Raw genomic sequence first — 23,343 nt, 5'->3', positions numbered from 1 at the left:
AAGTATATCCTGCATGACAATCACTACTATCCCTATCACCTGCAATCCCATGGAGGCCACTCTGAACATCTGTTACAAGGTGGTTGCGATGCAGCTCTGTACTGTATTCTGGGATGATTTTATGTTGTTGTTGTCACAAACTGCCCATGTTCACAGGACCTTTTCCCCCCATTTCCAGTCATGAATCTGCCTCTGCAGTTTGTCGGGTTTGTTAGTGTTCACTCCGTACATCATGAATGCTGAAACAGCCAGATGGATTTGGCTGAAATTTACAACGAAGACACATTATACCCTGTGTTAACAAATACGCTAATTTTTACCCCTAAAAAGTCACTGCTCTTGTGGGATGGTCATCAAGACTATTATTCCCGTTGGTTGGTCAACATGGTTACTGTTCCCTTGGAATGTCCAATGTGACTTTTTAGCCATCCATGAAAGTCAACTATCAAATGAATGCATAAAGTTTAGCACAGAGATTAGTTTTTAACTGTTTGCACAAGTGAAGTAAATATGTACACACATCCAGGACAACAGAAACCCTCCTGTAGGATAACGTCATCACTAAACTCAGTAACAATTTAACATATGCTCATGATACATTTCACACCATGTAACATGTTGTGGAAGTGTACTGAACTGTGATATTATCAGGATTCTTTAACACTGAATCGATCAAATCTGGACTGAAAATCCAAATCATAGTTTTTTGATGATTTTGTTTGTTTGGCTTATTTCTGGGATTTTTATATTTATATTTCGAATAGGTTTTTGGTTGTATATTCATAGACAATTCTTGGATTAATTATATTATTTTAGGGTTAGTTTAGTCAACAGGTTTGGTTGTTGAGGTAGGATATCTTTTGACATTAGTTCTCTAGTTTAGGTATTACTTGCAAATTCAAGCTGAATCTTTTGCAGAGCTCACAATGAGCTTGAGCTATAAAGATAGTCAGAGAGCAAGAAAGGTCAGTTCAAACTGAAGAGAGAAGAATCTAGCCGGCACAGCATCAGGCAGATGCTCGAGCAGCTGAAACCTTAGCATAGGCTGATACTCCACGTTAGCAGAATGCTCACTGCATTGCATCTCAGAATGCTGTTGAGATACCAGAGCAGTGTGATATTTTGACGACACAACATTGCAGAATGCATGACCTCTCAGCATGCTTCAGAGACAAGAGAATGTAGAGTGCATGGCTTCCTAGTGTGCCTCTGAAACAGCCGAAGAAGCAGATGCACACCAACTTGGTGCTGCTCAATGACAAGCTGAACGTTGGTAAATATCTGCAAGGAATACCTGGGGACTTTCTAAAATGTGCTTTCAACTATGATCTAAGTTTTAGATTTAGATAAGCTGGTTGATCCTTTAAAGAAATTATTTTCTGGCGAGATTGATGAGTCACAGCTGTTCCTAAACTCTAGGAGTTTATTCAATAATACAGTGACGGCATTAAATGGTTAATTTGACAGTAAATGTGTAATTATTACTACAGACAGTGTCAAACTTCAATAACGATCATCACGTACTGTTGCAACAGGGTCAAACTGCGAACTGTATTGTTTCCAATAGTTACTGTATACAGCATTTTCGTATTGATATGACTGTTAGACTTCAATGACAGTTAATTTAGAACTTTAAGAAGTGACTTAATTAATTATTTGTTTGCCACACATGAACTTTTGTGAATAGGTCAGTATTAGGCCACTGCATTCGAAAAATGATATTACAGAGCATAATCGAGTGTAGTATGTGGGTGGTCGATTATCTGTGCACAATTTAATTAAGAGAGGCTATCTGGCTATAAACATTAGTTCATTCAGCAATCAAAGTACACTTAAAGTCCTGGAGCTGTAACCCTACTTTTGAACATCAACTTTCCACCTAGATTCAACAGAGGTGCAACTGCCGAGGTCATATTTGTACAGGTGATGGTTATGCTACACCATGCTCGCCCCTCCTTTCCAAAATTTGTGATGCCCACATTAACGTGTTGTTGTGTAACATGGTCCAGGCAGTTAAATACATCTGTAAGCACATACACAAAGGCAATGACCAAATGATATTTACTATGCTGCAGCTACACTAATGCTGATTTGAGAGACGGAATGTAGATGTTTAGAACATGTGTAAGCAGTAACACAGTGGCATGGTGGATACTGGGCTCGCCGCTTCATAAGGCACCCAGTGACACCCCTTGTGGTGCACCTTCCCAATAGTGAGCGCATTTACTTTATGGAGGCCAACTTGCAAGACTGAGTAGTGACATTGTCCATGCACAACCACTCTCATTATGTTTTTCTGTCTGTAGCAGACGGATGACTTTGTCCAGATTTTGTTGTACACAGATGTGCTAAATATTACACATGGAACTTATCAGACAAAGAATGGGAGCACCATCTGCAGTGCACACACCCCCCCCCCCCCCCCCCACTAACAGCTAGTATGGTGTGAAGGCCTCAGATGCCCTAGGCAGAATTTGAACACAGTGCACATAACACACTTTCAGTGTTACAGTGCACAGTTGCTGCTGACATGCATCCGTAGCCCCATCAGTTTTTAGGCCTTCGAAAAAGTCGAAGGTCAGGTGAGATGATGGGACTATTGGAAGATGGTGGCCTATAGGATACTACAATGGAGGATGCTTATTGTGCCGGTCAGTGGCCAAGTGAAGATAGCTCTTTGTTATAATGTTGAGCACCTGTGGACCCTTGAGCCCCATATAACTTTGGGACAAATATAAAACAACATTATTGGGAGACATCACACACAAGTACCAAAGGACAGCACAGGCCGCCAACGGCATATATTTTAATCAAGCACTGAAACTTACTGAGGATAAAGTTTTCTCAATGGTGGGAAAACGGCTGTCTGAATTCGGCCTGCCCATTCTGCAATGAACAAGAGGTTTGTCCACTGATTTGATCAGGGAGCTCCCTTATGACATCACACTCTTGGAGGCTCTCGAGTCGCAAAAAATAAGCCGCACCTATTACCAGGGCAAAGGTAAATATTTAATAAAATTGTAGAAAGGCGTCTTTACTTCTTGGATGTCCCAGGGGGCGCTGCCAAGATGTTGCCGAATTTTCTGCTGGTGCAGTTGTGCAAGAACAGGAATGTCGCCCTAGCTGCTGCATCACCTGGGAAAGTCACAACCCTGCTCAGCGGAGGAAGAACTGCCCACTCGGTTTTCAAACTTCCACTGGATATTGTGAGGAAGAAAATGCCCTCTTGCGATATAGATAAGAGCAGTTTTTGCGGTACTCTGCTGCAGCAGTGCAAATTGACCGTGTGAGATGAATGCTCGAGGTCACACAAGTATTCTATCAATGTACTTTCTGAATGAAGAATGTTGATGGGTGGAGTGGTGGTCTCGTTTACAGGTGGCTTCTGACACTGTTCGTCACGAAATTAGCCACCGTGATAGACGAGATCAATATGTGCCTCAACACTTCACTGATGTGGGCACAGATAGAGAGATTGCACCTCACAAGTAGGATGAGAGTACAATCCTTCAACAACCAAGAGTATGTGCTCTTTGCTCAAAACCACCTCGGGATTGGCAAAGGCTGCAGGGCAACGAATGTGGAAGGCCTAATAAAATTTGAAAGGTGCTCCTGCAATGTTAGAAGCTTGGAAGGTAACATAATTAATGAAGTTTTTCCAAGCTTACAAACAAACTTGAGCATCAAGAAGTAGTTTACATGGAAGAGCAATTAGGGCCCCTAATAATGAATTGGTGAAAAACACCAATAAAAACATTATTGATCTAGCACCAGGCGAGGTGACCACCTACATGTCAATCAATACAGTGATGAGAAGTGATGACACAACTACAGATCCTGTATAATTTATGGACTTGTTTTAGTTGTCAGGAGTGTCTTCCCACAAGCTGGGGCTGAAGTTGGGTGTGCCTTTAATTCTGATTGGTATCCATGATGGACCAAGTTTGTGCAGTGACACCCAGTTACACAGTAAAGAGTTGAAAAGGCACATCATAGAAGCTCTTTCACCCGAACAGGGTCAAAGGAGAGACAGTATAGAAACCGCGAATTCCTATTATGCCAATAAACTCGCCTTTCCAGTTCAAATGCTTACAGTTTCCTCTGAATGTCACATTCTCAATCACTATAAATACGAGCCAAGGCCATACATTAATAGTGGCAGGTATTTATCTGGGCATACATTTGCTGCTCGCATGTATTGGGGAGAGCCAGAAATCTCCACATATTCACATATAACAACAATCTTGGAACTTTGTTTAGAGGGAGATATTGCAGGAGATTTCTGGCTCTCCATAAACACCAAGATAATTATGATCTTTTTTGTGTTGAGCACGTCACAAACAGTCGTGAAATTATTTACTCCCTTTCTTGCCACATTTTGTGAACTGCTACTCACTCACATAAAAATGTTTTCCATGAAGTAATTTACATTACATGCCTATCACAATCAGAAGTATGGATAGTATGGTCTCAGCGGAAATTCTAGATATACATAAACCATTAGAAAAACTAGCTGAATGAGCAAATAAACTAGATGCGATGCCTAATAAAATGGAGCAATTGGATGAACTATCTCAAAATAATAAAAAATAGCCAATTTACCTATAAAAATTTAGTACTGTCACACAAGTGGAGAAATAGTACAATACCTGATGATTGGAGAAGAGGAGACATAGTTCTCATCTTCAAAACAGGCAACAAAGGACTTGGTAAAAACTACAGAGGAATAACCCTTACGAGTCATACAGCCAAGTTTTTTGAATGAATTTTACTAAATTGAATAAGTGAAAGATAGAAAAGGAGCTGAGTGAAGAACAGCATGGGTTTAGGAAAGGAAGAAGCACAGTGCCTGATATTTTCTATCCGTCAACTTATGGAAAAAAGTTGGGAGTATAACAAAAGGGTGATAATGGTTTTTATAGACATATAAAAGGCACACGACTCAGTTAACAGGGAAAGACTCTGGGAACAAATGAAGATAGTTACAGAAGATGAATACATTAATGAAATAAAGACAATGTACAGGGGACACAAATGTAGAATTAGAACAACAGTGGGGAACTCTGAATACTTCGAAATAAGACATGGACATAAACAAGGAAGAATTCTACCTGCTGCACTTTTTAATGTTGTGATGGAGGGAATGAACAGGGCAGTTTAAATAAAAGATATGGTAAAAGAAAAAGACAAATGACGATTTTTGCAGATGATATGGTAATACAGGGCAATAAAGAGGTAAATGTACAGTTACAACTAGATGCTTGGAAGGAAATAATGAAAAGATATGGATTGAAAATAAAGAGAGATAAGAGTGAAGTAACAGAATTTGGAAGAGACAAAGGGTTCAATGGGACTATTACTCTGAATGGAGAACCTGTCAAAGTAGTACACAGTTTCATTTATTTAGGGAGTGAAATAGCTACTAATGGAAGAATAACCAATGAAATTAGCAGGAGGTTACTGAAGGGAGGCAATTTCTACCAAACGATAAAACACCTTATTTGGAATAAGGAAGTTTAAGAAAAAACAAAACTCATGTATAAGAGTCATTACTTACCTATTGACACGTATGGAGAAGGAACATGGCCAATGACAGAAAGGGACTGTAGCAGACTGCAAGCAGGGGAAAAGAAATTTCTCAGGGCAGTCAAGGGAAAAAGAAGAATGGGCAGAGTAAGGAATGTAGATATTACAAAGGACTTTAAACAAGAAAGTATGAAAAAGAGGTTAAGAAGGTACGGGCACATTAAGAGGATGTGTGGGCAGAGACTTCCAAAAATTATGGAAGAACTAAAGATGGATGGAAAAAGAACTAAGGGCGCCCAAGAACATGGTGGAAAATGGGAGTGAGAATATCTGTGGGAAGGAGACGTGTGACCTGGTAGCAAGTGGAGGAGGAAAAGTGATGGGAGGACCGAGCCAAATGGAGATGACTCGTCAGGATGCACCCAGACCTGGCAGTAGCTGGAGTGGGATCTGGATACCCATAAAAATAGATAAAATTTCCCAAATAGAGGAAACTTTAGATAATCTACCTAAGGAGTTTGAAACAAAAACAATCAAGCATTGTGATATAGCTAGAGAAGAAGTGAAAACACTGTTTAAAAATTTAAATGATAAGAATACACAGTTAGAGAAATCATCTTTGAACAATTACGAAACAATATGCAATCAAGTCTCAGAGATTCAAGATAGGGTAGAAATATTAGTACTATACAAAAAAACTTATTGAAGTGCTTCAAATACTTTATAACTGATTTGGAGAAGCATCTAGAGAAACGGTACAGAAAAAAGTAAATGAAAAATTAGGTACCAACAGCGTTACCTCTAATTCTATGGGCGATACTATTTACAATAAGGGTGAGTTACAGAAATTATGGAATGAATTAGAAGATACTAAACAGGGACTTAGAAGCACAATAGTTACATCTAACATAAGATTATTGCCCTTAGTATTAGAAGAATTGCAAATAGGAAATGGAGTTAGTTGTGCTCAACATATTTCATAAGAGTATTTTCTCGATCTATGCCTCAGAAATGGGGAGATGCTAAAAAATCAATTTTGCACTAGAACATTTACAATATAATACAGTGGAATGGGGAAGAATTTAAACGGTGGGAGAATTTCCAGGGAACATTTAAGAGAAAGTGTCGGTCCTCAAGTTAACAAGAAAAGTTGACACTACAGTCGTTAGGTACTAAGCACTACGATACCTTGTGGGGTACATTTAAATACCATATTGAGTGGCATCTGACTAGGTCTAAATATTTAGCTAACCCACTAGATGGAGCACACTTGGTCCAAGTGCTGGTAAGGAGACTGCCTTATTTCACATTTAAAGAAATATTACATAGTGGGTGGACTACTGTAGAACAATTATTGACATTTGCAGAAGGTTTGGATACCCTGAATAAATAAAGAGGCCATTTTAATCATGCAGAAAATAAGAATACAAGAAATGGAAATACAGGGAATGTGTTGGCAGTTACACATCAAAATTTTCCAGGAAAGGAGGGAGGGAGAGAGAGAGAGACTAATTTTTGTTGGATAGATAGGAGACCAAATAATGATTACAACAGAAAGAGAAATAATAGCAAAATGAATAATTCACAGGTTTTTGTAACCAGTGACTCAAGCGCCATTAACACTACAGTAGCACAGAATGCATCCCATGTCAAACAAAGTACATATACAACCAACTGTCCAATAATAGTATTGGAAAATGGGCAACATGCAGGGATGTGGGAAAAGATCCAGGAAGTAACAAAACTATCGTAGGCCCATCACCTGGAAAATTAATTGTATTTACTCATATGATACCTACAAGAGAATGATTATCACTAAGAGATAACATAAAAGAGGACGAGCAATTAAAACCAGTAATAGGGGAAAGGTATTACATATAAATGTAGATATTTATACAGGCTCAGGAGGTAAAATTTCATTAATTTCACAAGAACACCTGCATACTGTTAGAAAAAAGAATATATGTCCCATATTACTGTGACAAGGGCATTTATTGTAGGAACAGTGGATAGTAAAGGAAAGCAAATTAAAGGGGAAACTCGTCTGTCATTGGAGATAAGTGGTGTTGAATTTATGCAGACACTATTAGTAGTACCCAATGTGAACCTCCAGATACTGCTAGGCCTGCACTAGTAATTAAACTATAGAGGAAAACTTGACTTTATAATCAAAGTTTTATACTGGACCAAGGACAGTTCTAATCATATTACACTGTTTAAAATAAATAAGTTATTAACTAATAGGGATTTATTACTAGTTAGCAGATGATGACGAAGAAACAGAAAATCTGAAAGGGTGTTAGAAAAAATAATGACTAACTCTCAGCAATTTAACCTATTAATTGGAGAGCAACAACATGATTTGTATATGATCTTAATGAAATATGAGAGTATATTTTCTGAAAAATCAGCAGTGATTGGGAATTATGTTTGTCAAATTAAGATAAGAAATAAGGAACCATTTTTTGGAAACCTTACCTAGTTCCCTTAAACTTAACACCAGCAGTGTATGAGGAAATAGAGAAAATGACAGAAAATAAGTTGACAGAAAGAAATGTAAGTGCATGTAACAAACCTTTGCTTGTAGTATAGAAACCAGCGGGAGGGGTGCGATTAGTGGCATTTTAGTTTAGTTGTTTTGACTGCCCAGTATTGGCAGGTTAAATTACATGAAACCTCACAAAAATATACTGCATTCCGTTTCAATGAAAAGTCTTATCCATTTAAAATCTTACACTTTAGGTTCAGTATTTCAGTATCAGTGTTCATACAAGCACTAGATGAGGCACTACGTTAGGAACTGCTATAAGTATTATTATTTATGTAGATGATATATTAATAGTATCCAGGATGTGGGAAGAAGACCATGTATTATTAACTACAATGCTAGAAAAGTTTCAGGAAAAGGGTATCACAATTAAGATACTGAAATTTCTAGGAAATTTAGTACAAATGAAGAGAGAAAGATCAGATCCCAAAAGAACAGAGGCAAAGACCATCCAGAGCCACAAAATGTGAAACAATTACACTCGTTTCTGTGTTCAGCCGGATTCTATCGTCGCTATAGACAAGGCCAACTAATTATTATCATTACTAAAACAAAGACAAAGCAGCATCTGAAGCACTCTGTAATATTAGGCAGGTATTGATAAATGTACCAATTTTGCGACATCCAGTTATGCATCAAGCCTTTACGTTAGCAACTGACGATTCTGAATTTGATATCGCATGTGAACTTTTTCCAGGGTAAATGGAATCCCAGTCTTGATAAACTTGAATTAATTATATAGAGACAGTGAAGGAATTATCAGCTGTTATGTGGAGTATAAAAAAGTTTAATATGCTCATTTGGGAGTCCAAGATCCTAATATATTAAGATCATTGCCATTCTCTTTCCTTATGGAAAGTAGATTACTACACAACACATTAATGAGACGGGGATTATTGCAATAGGAATACTAAATAGAACTTAAATACAAAAAGGGTTGAAAAATTGTACTATCAGATGCATTATCATGAATACCTACAGGTGTGAACAATAAGTTCGCATTAAGAATACAGCAAGATATAAGCACAGATGTATATTTTACAGACAAACTACAAAAATGTGGAAAAACAGCACATTGGTAGAAGATAAATACATTTGGACGATAAGGGAAGAAGCACCATTCTGGAAGTTATGTAACAATAAAGCACAGTGGAAGCTATGTATTCCACAAACCCTAGAAAATGAATTAATACAATTCACACATAAAGAAAATGGACATTTTGGAACACACAAATGTCTTAAACATATGAGTAAGTTTTATTACTTTAAGAACTTTAATAAAATAAATAAGAAAAGTAATTAGAACATGTGAGATAAAACCAAAAAGTTAAAGAAGATTGCAACCATGTACCATTCAAGATAATACCAAAAGCTCTGTATGATCTTGCAGCAGCAAATGTTTTAGGATAGCTAGGAGGAGGAGGAGTAACAAATATTTTTGTCTTAGAGGAATGATGGCCAAAATATGAAAATTATATCTTACAAAGAAGGCAACCACGGGCACTAATAAACTGCTTGGAAGAATATTGTATAGGTACAAGAGAACCAAACAGATTACTGACTGACAATGGGTCACAGTTTATGAGTAATAGTTATGAAGAATTTTTAGTTTGCAAAGGAGTTAAACATGTATGTATATCAAAATACCATCCACAATCAAACCTGTGTGAGAGGATTAGGAAGCAAATTGGTCATTTATTTGGACTGTATTGTTCTGATAAATACACAACTTGGCATCAGAAGAGCCCAGAGTTCTAAGTAATACTGAACACACTATCATACATCAAAAGGACTGTCCCCTTACGATGTATTAGATAAGAATTTTACTGCAGAACTTCTGCTAAAGCTATTTAAATAGCCATCATTAAGAAATATAACTTCTGAGAAGCTACTGAGATAGTAAATGACAATTTGAATAGGCAGGCTAACTTAACAATATACAAATACAATGAAAGGGCACATGTACCATCAATTAATATAATTGATTAGTACTAATAAATGAGTACTGTCAGAGTTCAAATATAAATAAACAGATGAGTAAGATTTTCCCAAGATATGCTGGACCTTTCAAGACAACAGGGCTACCACATCCCAAAGTAGCATTTCTGATTGATTCCAAATTGGGACACAATAAAGAACTTGATAAAAAATAAATATTTAGATCCTCAGGATGATTTGCCCTCTTTGCAGGTTACGTGGAGTTAACACCCAGCAGGTTCTGGGTTAACTGCCTCATTCCCCCACCCCCACTCTACTTCCATATGAGGCAATTTCTTCCTCTTTAACTACTGTATTGTCTTTCATCTTTCTCCTACTATCTTGGAGAGATTTTTCTAACGTGAAGGGTGTCAGTTAAAAAGTTACAGATATACCTACAGAATTTAGAATATGTAAGTATAATGTAATGAATATAATAGAGGGAAACATTCCATGTAGGAAACATATATCTAAAAACAAAGATGATGTAACTTACCAAATGAAAGCATTGGTATGTTGATAGACACATAAACAAACACAAACACACACACGCAAAATTCAAGCTTTTGCAACCAACAGTTGCACGTCTGCAAGTTCACAGGTTGGCACTATGACACCAACACAGACGCCAACACTGGCACTGTGAAGATCTACGAGCAATGCTGCAGATTCTGCCCATTTGATGCCGAGCAGACGACCAAACAACATTGTTTCTATTTCATAGTGGGCGAGCCACTACTTGTAACTTTGTAACTTGATGTGCAGCTTTGCACCTACCTGGTCAGTACACAGCAAATCCACTTTTAATTGCAGTACCAAGTGTTCTACCTCACCTGCTCCTCCTAGCTTACTAAATTCAGCCTACCCTTCAGTTAACAGAAGCACACACACGTGCTGCCTGCTAGGCAGTATATAAAAGTGGTGACCCCAATTTATCCTCAATATGTTGGCGAAAACATACATTTAAACCCAGGGTATACTTAAAACATCATCCAAAATTGTGCAAAATGCATTTTCTGAAAATTATTTCAAGCAGTTAGTTCATGAGCCCACACAAATAGTAAACGGTTGCGTAAACACACGTGACCTCTTAGCACCATATAATCCTGAGCTAGTAACGAGCATCAAAACTGATACAGGAATTAGTAAACACAGATTTGTCATAGTGGAATTGAATATTGTAGCCCCCAAATCCTCCAAAAATAAACAAAAAATATACCTATTCAAAAAAAAAATCAGATTAAAATTCACTTGAGGGCTTCCTGAGGAACAATCTGCACTCTTTCCAAATTAACAATGCAAATGCAGACCAGATGGGACTTGAATTCAAAGAAGTAGTACTGAAAGGAATTAAGATATTTATACCAAATAAATTAACAAACAACAGAGCTGATCCCTCTTGGTACACAAAACGGGTCGGAACAATGTTGCAGGAATAATGAAATAAGCATGTCAAATTAAATCAAATGCTAAATCTCAGAGATTGGCAATTTTTTACAGAAGCTCAAAATTTAGTGCCAAAATAAACGTGAGATATTTATAACAGCTTCCACAATGAAACCTTATCTCGAAACTTGGTAGAAAATCGAAAGAGATTCTGGTCATATGTAAAGTCGGCAAGACACAGTCAGTACCTTCTCTGTGCAATAGTAATGGAAATATTATCTAAGACAGTGCTGCGAAAGCAGAGTTACTAAAAACATAGCCTTTCAAAATTCCTTCACCAAAAACGACAAAGTAAATACTCCAGAACTTGAACCAAGAACAGCTGCCAACATGAGTAGCTTAGAAGTAGAAATCCTCAGATTAGTGAAGCTACTTACATCTCTTATTAAAAGCAAGCCTCCTGGTCCAGAACGTACACCAATTAAGTTCAGAGTATACTGATGCAACAGCTCTATACTCATCAATCATTTAACTACCACTCACTTGACAAAAGATCCATATTGAAAGAAGTAGAAAGTCACACAGGTAGTAGGAGTAATCCACTAAATTACAGGCCCATATCATTATCATTGATATGCGGCAGGTTGCTGGAACATATATAGTGTTTGAACATTATGAATTACCTCGAAGAGAACAATCTATTGATGCACAAGGCAACACAGGTTTAGGAAACATTGTTCTTATGAAGCACAACTTACTCTTTATTCACATGAAGTATTGAGTGCTATTGACAAGGGATGTCTAATTGATTCTGTTTCGTACAACCTTTACAAGCGGCTTGTAGTGAAATTGCGTTCTTAGGGAATATCATCTCAGTTATGTGACTGTATTCGTGATTTCCTGTCAGAGAGGTCACTGTTCATAGTAATTGACAGAAAGTCATCGAGTAAAACTGAAGTGATTTCCGGCATTCCCTAAGGTAGTGTTATAGGTCCTTTATTGTTATGTATCTATATGAACAATTTAGGATACAATCTGAGCAGCCGTCTTAGGCTGTTTGCAGATGATGCTGTAGTTTATCGTCTAGTAAACTCAACACAAGATCAAAATAAATTGCAAAATGATTTAGCAAACAAAAGGTATGAAAATTGGAAATTGACCCTCAATTATGAAAAGTGTGTAGTCATCCACACACATGCTAAAAGGAATCCATTGAACTTCGATTACATAATAAATCATTCTGATCTAAAGGCCATAAATTCAACTAAATAACAATGAATTATAATTAGAAACAATTTAAGATGGAAGGAACACAGGAAATGTTGTGCGGAAGGCATACCAAAGACTGTGTTTCATTGGCAGAACACTTAGAAAATCTAACAGATCTACTAAACAGACTGCCTACACTAAACTTGTCCATCCTCTTTAAGACTACTGCTGCACAGTGTGGGATCCTTATCAGATATGATTGATAGAGTACATCGAGAACGTTCAAAGAAGAGCAGCACATTTCGTATTATCACGAAATAGGGGGGAGAGTATCACAGACATGATACAGGATTTGGGATGAACATCAATAAAACAAAGACGTTTTTCGTTACAGCAAAATCGTTTCATGAAATTTCAGTCACCAAGTTTCTCCTCCGAAAGTGAAAATGTTTTACTGACACTGACCGACATAGAGAGAAAGGATCATAATAAAATACAGGAAATCAGAGCTCACACAAATTTATATAGGTGTTCGTTTTTTTCCGCGTGCTGTTCAAGAGTGGACTAATAGAGAATTATTGTAAAGGCAGTTTGATGAACCCTACGCAGGCACTTAAGTGTGATTTGCAGAGTATCAATGTAGATGTAGATATTGCAATTTGTGAAACATTCACAGTAACTGTTCTCAGGAAGGAAATTTTAAACTGAGTCGTGTATGTGTATGTGACATTGGAAACATGGACAAGAGTGAGGAATCAAACTGAATGAGTTCACTCAGCCTCAAGAACACGAGAAAGCAAAATTCAGCATAGAAGAAAAAAGGATGTTTTTCTTCATAATTACAGTAAAGTAAATGAACAATGCAACACAAAGTGAAAAAGTTTTATGAAAACCAAACAAAAAAATTTTTGACAGTACAATAATACCTCATTGTTGCAAGTCTTTATCATCAGAAGTGTGGGTTCATGGTGTTCCACACGCACGAAGAAGGTAGTTAAGCTACAACCATGTTCCTCTGTAGTGTATAAAAGAACTGGCTGGTACATTGTTATTCTCACTGGCAGCCAAGACCACAGAGTAATGAGCTGTAAGAAAGAAAGGATAATGTTACGTATACATAAAACCATAGGAATTAATCCAAATACAAGTATAAAACACAAGTTTATTTCTTAAATTTCTAAGTAGGTGAAGACACCCCATTAATTATGAAGAAAAAATTTTTTGGGCACTTATGAACAAAGAACAGTTTAATCGTTTAGAATAAAAGTGTTTTAAGGTTCCAAAGATTTAGCTTAGCTTCAATCAACTGGATTCAGAATGATATAACAAATATGGAACTTCTCCGTATGAAAGGTTTTCATTCCTTAATGTTTTATATTATATACAACATCATATTATATACAGGGTGGTCAGAAACAGTCTGTAAAGCTTGTGCAAGTATTGCATGGTGTGGTGTGCTCAGAAGTAACTGTTAGGAAAAAAATGTGGTATGTTGCACGGTTTTCGAGTTAATTAGCATAGAAGTTAGCCAATCAGGACATTGCACAGGTAAATTAAAACAGCTCACCAGAGACAGTGCCACCAAATGTGTTCTTTAGTTGGTTTCTTAAACTCAACCAAGACAGGGATACAAAAATTGGACATGGGACTGTAAAAAGGATCAAACCTAAACCAAAGGCTGTGCATCCTCATGTGCTATCATCTACACTAAGAGTCTGATAGGCCAACTTCAAAACCAATTAAGTCTGAAACGACACAACATAGAGATTTTTTTTTCATAACAATTATTTCCTATGACAACCTACCCTGCAAACACCCCTACACGATTTTCAGGTTGTTTCTGACCACTTTGTATATACGAGGGTTGACTGAAAGGTAATGCCTCCACCTTCGTAACTCTTCAACAGTTGGCAGGACCGGTATGTGGAAGGTACTGGCTTGTTCCGTAGCCTCTTCTCTACAGCTCCAGTTGGTGGGAGGCTTTAGCATTGAACGGTTGTGTTGTTACAGTGTAAAGTACGGAACCCTGTGCAGATGAACAGTCAATGTGATTTAAGCAATGTGCAGTCACTCAATTCTTGACAGCAGAAGGTGTCACCCCACAGGAGATTCATCAGAGAATGAAAGCATTTTATGGTGATTGTGTGGATGTGAGTACTGTGCGTCATTGGGCGAGTAAGTCTAAAGATGTTCAGGTGGGAACATCTGACCTGTGTGACAAACAAAGAGTTGGACATCCTGTGACAGCAACCACTGCGTTTCACAAGCAAAATGTTGACAGACTGATTCAGAGAGAAGCTGAAACCAAAATCGGCATTTCACAAGAACGTGTGGGTCACATTATTGCTTTGCTCGACTATCTGAACACCTGTGCACGGTGGGTACCCCAGATGCCAACTCCTGAAATGAAAGCACACGGACTTGAAATTTGCCAGGAACTCCTCTTCATTACAACAATTAAGGTGACGCTTTCTCCATTCAATTGTGACAAGAGATGAAATGACACCCTTATGACCTGGAGACGAAACGGCAGTCTATGGAATATCGACACGAAGAATTCAAGACGCAGCCCTGGGGCGCAGGTGATTTTATGCATGTTGATTTCCTTGATTGTGGAACAACAATAAATTCAGAGCATTACATCACAACACTGCAGACTTTGAAACAACGACAAGCAAGGGTCCAAAAGGAAAAGGGAAATGTTTTTCTGCAGCATGACAATGCCAAACTACACACTTCATGTGCCACCACATCAGAACTTCAGGGACTGAATCTTACCACCGTACGGCATCCTTCATACAGTCCAGATTTAACACCGTCTAACATTCACCTGTTCCTGGTAAATGAAAGACAATCTGCGAGGTCGTCATTATGCTTCTGATGAAACTGTGAGACCGTGGTTGTGGAAACAGTGTGTCGACTTCTTCAGTGACGGCTTCAAAAAACTTGTTCATCGTTGGCAGAAATGTATCCAATTGGCTGGTGATTATGTGGAAAAGTTAATATTGGTAATTAAAGATCACATTCTAACAATTACTTCTGCATTTGATTTATTAAAATACTCCCATCCAAATCCAATTAACGAATGTGGAGGCATTACTTTTCATTCAACACCCGTACTAAGAATGATTATCTACAGTAGTATCCTATGTCACGTGATAATTTCAGTGACTCCAACAGAACAAAGTCATAAATGTGACGTATCAAGTAAATTGCAGATTTTGATACGATTTTTACACAGAAATATCCACCACAAACTACTATGTCAGAAAGAATAGCTACAAATAAACCACCTGCACTAACAACATGAAGCACCTTGTTGCTGAACATCCTACAACAACAGTAACACATTTGTTTACGTCATCATTTGGCTCATAAGAAATCCCTCTCAGCATTTGTGCTTCCAAGCTCCAACAAGTATTTGGCTCCTGATATACACGTATCTTAAATAATGCTACTGTCTGCTGAGAAAATGTATTTCTTAATTGTGCACAAACAATTTTCTATGATTCTCCACAATATTCCTTTCTCACTGTTTCTATTTACAATCTGAATTACGTATTTCACTGGCACTGGATCAGTCTGCAGTGGTTGTTTTTGTTTTCTCTTATTTTGAGCCCCTTGTGCCATTTTTCCATTATGATGCTTTTCTGCCGATGTTTATCTTACGTTTTCTTTTTATCCTGTAGTTTCCTCAGAGTCTATTTCTCACTTTGAACTGCTAGTTCTGGCAAATCATTGTTAGTTCTCTGGATTCTGAAGCTACAAGATTAGCCAAACCTAACTTCTAAACCTTTCCCTACTCTTTGAATCATGAAAATCCCCCCCCCCAGAAACCCACGCCCTTGGATGCTGGTCAGCCACAATCTTCTATTGTCTCTTTATGGTAGTTGTTAAGATGACAATCCTCAGCTGTTCCAGATACTGAAAATAATCAATGTTGACTTTCAACTTAAAATTTGAAGTGAAATGTTATTTGCAATGCAAAATAAATTAATGACAATACATGTTACAGCTTTGTACATTTATATTTCAATGAAATATTGGTAGGGAATGGCTCAACTTACACTGCACAAGAAGGTACTGTTTACATTAGACTGGTACAAAAATAAAGTGAAACAAAAAGATAACCACAGTGTGCATCACAGTAATAAACACCCAAGTAATAACACAAGCATGGTACAGGTATTATGATACCTGCTACTATTTTTGTTGAGTGATTTCAGTACACTTTCCCTAAATCTTTGTAGTTGCCTTGCATGGGCAAAGTGTATAAACTGGCAGGAATAATGAATCAGCAGGGAAATTCTGGTCAAACTCATGATTGCCCAACGGTGGCTTGGATTACAAAACAGATACAAAAATATTGGATGAACAGTCATCAGAGGTACTGCACAGAGAAAGTCTTGGAAGAAGAGACACCTAAGATACCATGGCAAAAGCAGTTCACAGCTAGCAATGCAAGTAAAAATATGGCAGTTATACAACCATTGTGTGAACTGGAATGGTGAAGCAGGCTTGGCAAACAAGTAGAAGTAATTGTATTTACAATGTTGCTGATGGAAAGTAAGCAGTACAGGTTGACTAACTACAAACATCTGAGGAGAGTGTAAGGAGGGATACAGCTGCAATAAAATATAATTTGTTGTTATATGTATCAACGAATGTGTCTGAACTTCTACTACAGGAATAATCTTGTAAGTCACCTATGCACTACTCATAATTCACCCACAGATGAGTGGTTGCCTCATGTAATTTGTGTCTACTGCTATTACAGCAGCAAGGAAAGTGCTTTCAACAGGCAAGCTTTAAGACTCTTCGTCAGAAAACAATTACACAGTCATGTTGCTGCCTACAAGAATACTGATAACAATGAGGAGGTAGTAGTGATAGATAAGGACATGGACATGATACCACTGCAGCGGTGCATCTACATCTACATCCATACTCCGCAAGCCACCTGCAGTTAGTATAATGTAGAAATGTGGAGGATCTTGACTCTTATAAGAAGAGAACGTAAATGTAGTGTCATGTCCAAAATAAAAAGACATCATTTTAATCCTGCGGCCACTATGAATCAAGACACAAAGGAATTATAGACAATGGCTGCCAATTGGGATTAATCAATGAGGCAAGCTCAAAATTCCACTAAGGTAGCCATGCAGATGGTGCAGTGGCCAGCTCATCTGCCTAATAAATCGGAGACCTAGGTTTAAAATCCAGGTCCGGCACAATTTTATAACTTGCCCATTGACATACACCAATGCCCCCGGCAGCTAATGTCTGTAATTCCTTTGTGTTTTAGAGGAGTGAATGCTCATCAGCTGGACTTGATCTTAATTTTGATCATGCAATGCTCTCTCCTACACCTTTAACACTTCAGTGTTTATGGCGGTACCATGATTTCTTTATGATCTTGTAGTCTGAATTTTTCTACTACTGCTGGTGTTACATTATGCAACAGACTTGGACACACTCAGACTTTCTTCAATTAAATTATCAGGTGCAATATCTGTACCACCCTTGCCCTACCTCAACTGCACTGACACTGTTATGTAGTAATGTGTCTTTTGCTTGAATGAATGATGATTTTTAAGTGTCTCCATCTGGAACAAGTGTTCATTATATTGTCCTACATTGATATTATAAGTATTCACACATGAAATAATGATCTGACGAATAATGTCATCAAACTGGATATTGGATGATTCAGGGGAGGGGACCAAACAGTGTGATCGATCATTGGTCCCATCAGGTTAGGAAAGGATGTGGGAGGAAGTCAGCCATGCCCTTATGAAGGAAACACCTAGGCATATGCCTGAAGCGATTTAGGAAAATAATGGAAAACCTAAATCAGGATGGCCGGATACAGATTTGAACCATCGTCCTCCCGAATGCAAGTCCAGTATGCTAATCACTGCACCACCTCGCTCGGTATCAATCTCTGGACATGATCTATATGTTGCAGAACAGCTTTACTCATCACCATCCATTTGTCTAATAGCTGGTATCACAGTTGCGAACTCTTGAGGTCCAGACTCATTTTTCATTGAGGGAATGATCTGAAATGAAGTCAACTCAGCCTTTGTGCACCAAATACAAAGACGGATAAAATGTTCTACCTAAACAATCCGTGTCAAATTTGGATAAAATTGTAATTTGAAGTGCCAAGTTTACTGATGACTTTTCCTCCCAGGTCTCTGTCGCAAAAGACTTCATATAACCATACAAACAAGAAGCTTCTTGACTAAGTGACTGAAGTGACTTGTAATCTGACAAGATGTCATCACACAGAAAGAGTTGCATAAGGCTGTGGAAACTACACGACAATTATTTATTTAAAGTTGTTTTTTAGTCTTGGAAAAACACAATATTTATCATACCTCAGCAAGGCTGATCCTCAATATAGATATTATGAGGTTACCAGGGAAACATGGTCTGTGTGTGAGAAAAAGTTAAGCAATACATTAGGAAAAAGGTATATTAGACAAACACAACACACACACACACACACACACACACACACACACACACACACACACACAACTCGTACCATGATGTGTCTCAAGAGTTAAGCTACTTCCATCAAGGAAGAATGCCATCATCAATCATGGTCTGAAAGAACATGCAACAGCTAGACTTGAAGTATGGGTTTCTAGTTTTCATCTACAGAGTTTTTATATTAACCATTTCTGCCATCAGCAACCCAAGGATTCTGGTTGAAATTTTCATGCCAGTGTTAGATTTCACAAACAAAACTGACAGGAGACATGCTGAAATAGTGGTAAGTTCTATTAACGAAGGGCTCATATTTACTCTGTTGCATACAACTACAGTTCTCTATTTTGTGCGTATGTCTGTATCCATGAAATACCTATTCATTTATAACAAACATAGAAGTTTGAATGACAATATTATCATTATCACTAAGCTAGCAATGTGCACGTGAGCAATAGCACACTACAATCTGTCTTCAAAGTAAGGAAAATTGGCCCCCCCCTCCCCCCCCCCCCCCCCACACACACACAGTATTACGTCAACATTGTTCTAAATTTAATGGACTTTCTGAAAAGTTCAGGATTTATTTTAAGTGATATACTACTTGGGACATTACAGAACTTATATTACAAGTGCTCCACACTGCACTGAAAAGTTTCAGTGCATAACTGGACCCTTGTTTGGGACATTCTCCCAAACACATTTAGAAATATCATGCCGTAGCAAGGAGATCAGAAGGTGGAGGGGCGGAAAAAAAGAGAGAGAGAGAGAGAGAGAGAGAGAGAGAGAGAGAGAGAGAGAGAGACAGGGTATGATAACAAGAGAATGAACTAAACATGTCTGTGGTGTCTGTGGATCTATAAGTAACAAATATAATGTTCTATTACAAGTACAGAAAAAGAAAACACTTCTCTATCATGGCATTTGTGCCTCATAGGTGAAGCGATAACAAATGTTTATACCTACGACTAAGTCTAATGTATTCAAAAACAAGATTTAACCCTAGAACGGACAGGCTGTCTCTCCCAGACCCAGGCGATTTATGTTTTAAAAATATCCACAAAAGTACACTACTTAAAAGTACGCCCATCATTGTAGCTTTTAGTTTTGATGCTCCTAGAGACCACTACTTGTTTTATAATTCCTCTTTGTTCATCAGTTGATCAATAGCATTGGAAGAAACATGTTCTGGGTTAGAGAGACGAACCCATCCGTTTACATTAGCTTTTTCTATTTAGGCACTTTTCTTGTTATAGTGACAGAGAGCAATAAAAGTGCTCAAAAATGGCTTGGCAGGGTCCACTAAGTGTGGAAGAAACTGAAAAACTGTTATTAAAACGTGATAATGACAATTTGGATGTAGATCCTAATTTTGTTCCTGAAAGTGGCCACAACAACAAAAGTGAAATGAGTTACGAACAAATGGACAGGAAAGATGATATCGTTATTTGCATTAGAAACATGTGTACACATCATCATCTTGCTATCTGTCAACAGACAGACAAATTAGATGGCTGAAAATGTTTCTAACCCAAATTTTTGTACCAGATCTCTCAATACAATTATGCATGTGTCAGTGGGGAAGCCAGAAATGCTACAACCATCATTGAGCTGGAAACTGTTCACTGACAATTATTTGCTTGGTTTGAAAATAGAGAGCACAAATACTTATTCTGATCATGTAAAACCTCTTCATAAAAGTGACTCAAAATACTGCAAGAAACTTGGAATAAAAGAAAGAGTACAACACATTTTTTGGTATTTTGTACATTTCTGGCATTCTTCACAGAGGTGAAATGAATAAGAAAGAATTTGGGGACACTTGTGGCAAAGGGACAGAAGTCTTCCCTGCAAGTATGTCACTTAAAAAGATTTAATTTTCTTTTGGGATGTGTCATATTAGATAATATTCACACAAGAGAGGAAAATAAAAATGTAATAAATTGACTCCTGTACATTATATTATGGAAGGATTCACAAAAACTGTATAAGGCCTTACACAACTTGTTAATACCTTACAGTGAATGAAATGTTACTATCCTTTTGACGAAGTTGTTCTTTTAAAATGTATTTTCTTTCAAACCTGGAAAGTAAGAGATCAAAATATTTATCACAGCAGATGCTAGAACATCCTCCGTACAAAATTTGTAAGTATATCTGGGACTACAACCTGCAGGTTTCTTCCAAGTGAGTAGCACAGCTGATGATGATGTGCTCAGACTTGCAGAGTCAATAAACAGTACAGGAAGGAATATTATCCTGTACAACTGGTTCACAAGCAACACTGTTGCTAGGAAACTTGTCAGAGATTGTAAGCTTACACTTGTTTGAACAATGTGCAAAAACGAAAGATAAATTCCTTTGGAATTCTTGATCCACAAGGAAAGAAAAATACATTCATCCATATCCGGATTTAGCGACAATTTCGGATTGGATGTGCCAAAGAAAAATAAATGTACAATTTTCCTCTCATCAAAGCACACAAGCAATGAAACTGGCAAAGAAATAAGTAATTTGAAGAAGGCAGAGACTATTATGTTCTATAATTCAACACAGAGGTGACTGCATGTTGTTGACGAGATGTGTTCACACCAAAATACTGGAAGGCACACAAAATGCTGGCTACTGCACATGTTTTATAGAACTTTGAACATTGCTGGTATAAATGCATTTGTAGTATAGGAAGCAAACACAGGACTGGTACTTCAAGAAGGCTACTCTGTAAGCAACTTTGTTTGGAACTTATAAAACCACAGAGAGCTAACCAGAAGAATTTCCTACACAACATTCAGCAGCTGACAGCATGCCTATCTAGGATTACCACTGAGAAGGAGGTAGTTCCAAAAGGCAAATGAGGTCATTTTGATAACTGCAAAGACAATAAAACTAAATATTTTTGTAAAAGACCTGGAAGGTGGCTGTGTCTGCCCCATTCTGCAATGTTATGCAAAGACTGTTGCATAAAGTACAGTTAAGTAACATGTATATCCTAATGAGTGACAACAATTTTTTTAGATCGTACTGTGCACTAAAATGTGTAACATTGTGTGACAATCCTAAATTCATAACTTGTAAGAACGTAAACTTCCAAAAAAGTTTTAAATGTTCAAGAATTTTTTTAAATGCCGAATAATCAGATTTTTAGGTGAACAAAACCTTCTTTTTAAATAAATGCATGGTAAATTTAAACACCAATAAACAATAAAGGAAGTATTTTTGGTGTTGTTGTAGAAATGCATGTCCCACATCCTCCCCCCCCCCCCCCCTCCCCACATGTCCGTTCTAGGGTTAAGAGAAAAGGGCTCCCTCGAAGCATTTTTTTCCCCCTACCACCCTCTGCAGGTAGAAGTGCAAAAGACAAATTGCTACTTAATTTTGTTTTGCAGGTACCAGTGATTCTCTATTATTTGATCCCCTTTTTTCTTAACGAGAAGTTTCATAGAAAGTGCATTACTAAAGTTAATTGTGGCTTCAAGCTGATCACTTGCAAAGGACAATGTGCACACTGAAACCAATATGGTGAAAGGTAAATTGGGGAGAAATAAATGGGTGGTATCAACATACAGTACACAAACTGAATTGTTAATTACAACATCCTCTCGCATCCTAGGCTTGTTCAGGGCTCTCTTTTCACAGATATCAGCATGCAACAAATTTTTAAATGTTGCAGGATCTCACGTTTGATTTATAATAGCATGAAATTACAACTACCTGCATGTTCCTGCTGTTTTCAGCACCCTGAAACAAAAGATTTTAGAGTGGGTCTTACTCACTAAGCAAGGCTTCTGTTAGGCACAGTATTAATTGCTGCTTGTTCACACAATAATTTGCTTCCCATGTTCCATGCTTTCTCAGATAATATTCATGTAAAATCAAGAATAATACTTTGAACACTTGCTGCTATCTCTTGGGTTCTGTTTCTTGTGACCAATAAATTCTTTAGTTCTGGAGGTGCAAATTTCAAATCTTTATTAATCAAGGTGTAAAAATATTAACACACTCAAGGCAGCAGCAAAATTTATACATGAACTTTAAAGACTTTGTAACCTATGATATTTTCTACCATACATATAAGCAGGAGACAATACACAAAAATAAAACTACAAGCAAATTACATAAAAAGGAAAATTAAGTTCAGAATATTGTTCTATTAACAAGGAGACAGATGACCCGGTCAGTACTTACCTTCAGAAAGAGCA

At 37.5% G+C, this 23,343-nt stretch overlaps 1 protein-coding gene across 7 annotated transcripts in view; it reads right to left on the bottom strand.

The window, feature by feature from the left end:
- Positions 1 to 23,343, bottom strand: part of LOC126322600 (GTPase-activating protein skywalker) — a 285,752-nt gene that overhangs the window by 4,752 nt on the left and 257,657 nt on the right. For 4 of the 7 annotated variants that reach the window (XM_049994506.1, XM_049994490.1, XM_049994507.1 and 1 more), the window contains one exon: positions 13,573 to 13,731. In XM_049994506.1, coding sequence (XP_049850463.1) covers positions 13,573 to 13,731 — 159 coding nt within the window. Of the gene's footprint in view, positions 1 to 13,572; positions 13,732 to 22,855; positions 22,883 to 23,343 lie in introns of all 7 variants that reach the window. The other 3 variants (XM_049994473.1, XM_049994505.1, XM_049994482.1) reach the window with 1 other exon arrangement.

This window comes from Schistocerca gregaria, chromosome 2 (assembly GCF_023897955.1).
Source record: "Schistocerca gregaria isolate iqSchGreg1 chromosome 2, iqSchGreg1.2, whole genome shotgun sequence".
NCBI classification, from domain to species: Eukaryota; Metazoa; Arthropoda; class Insecta; order Orthoptera; family Acrididae; genus Schistocerca; species Schistocerca gregaria.
This window is presented reverse-complemented; position numbering and strand designations above follow the sequence as displayed.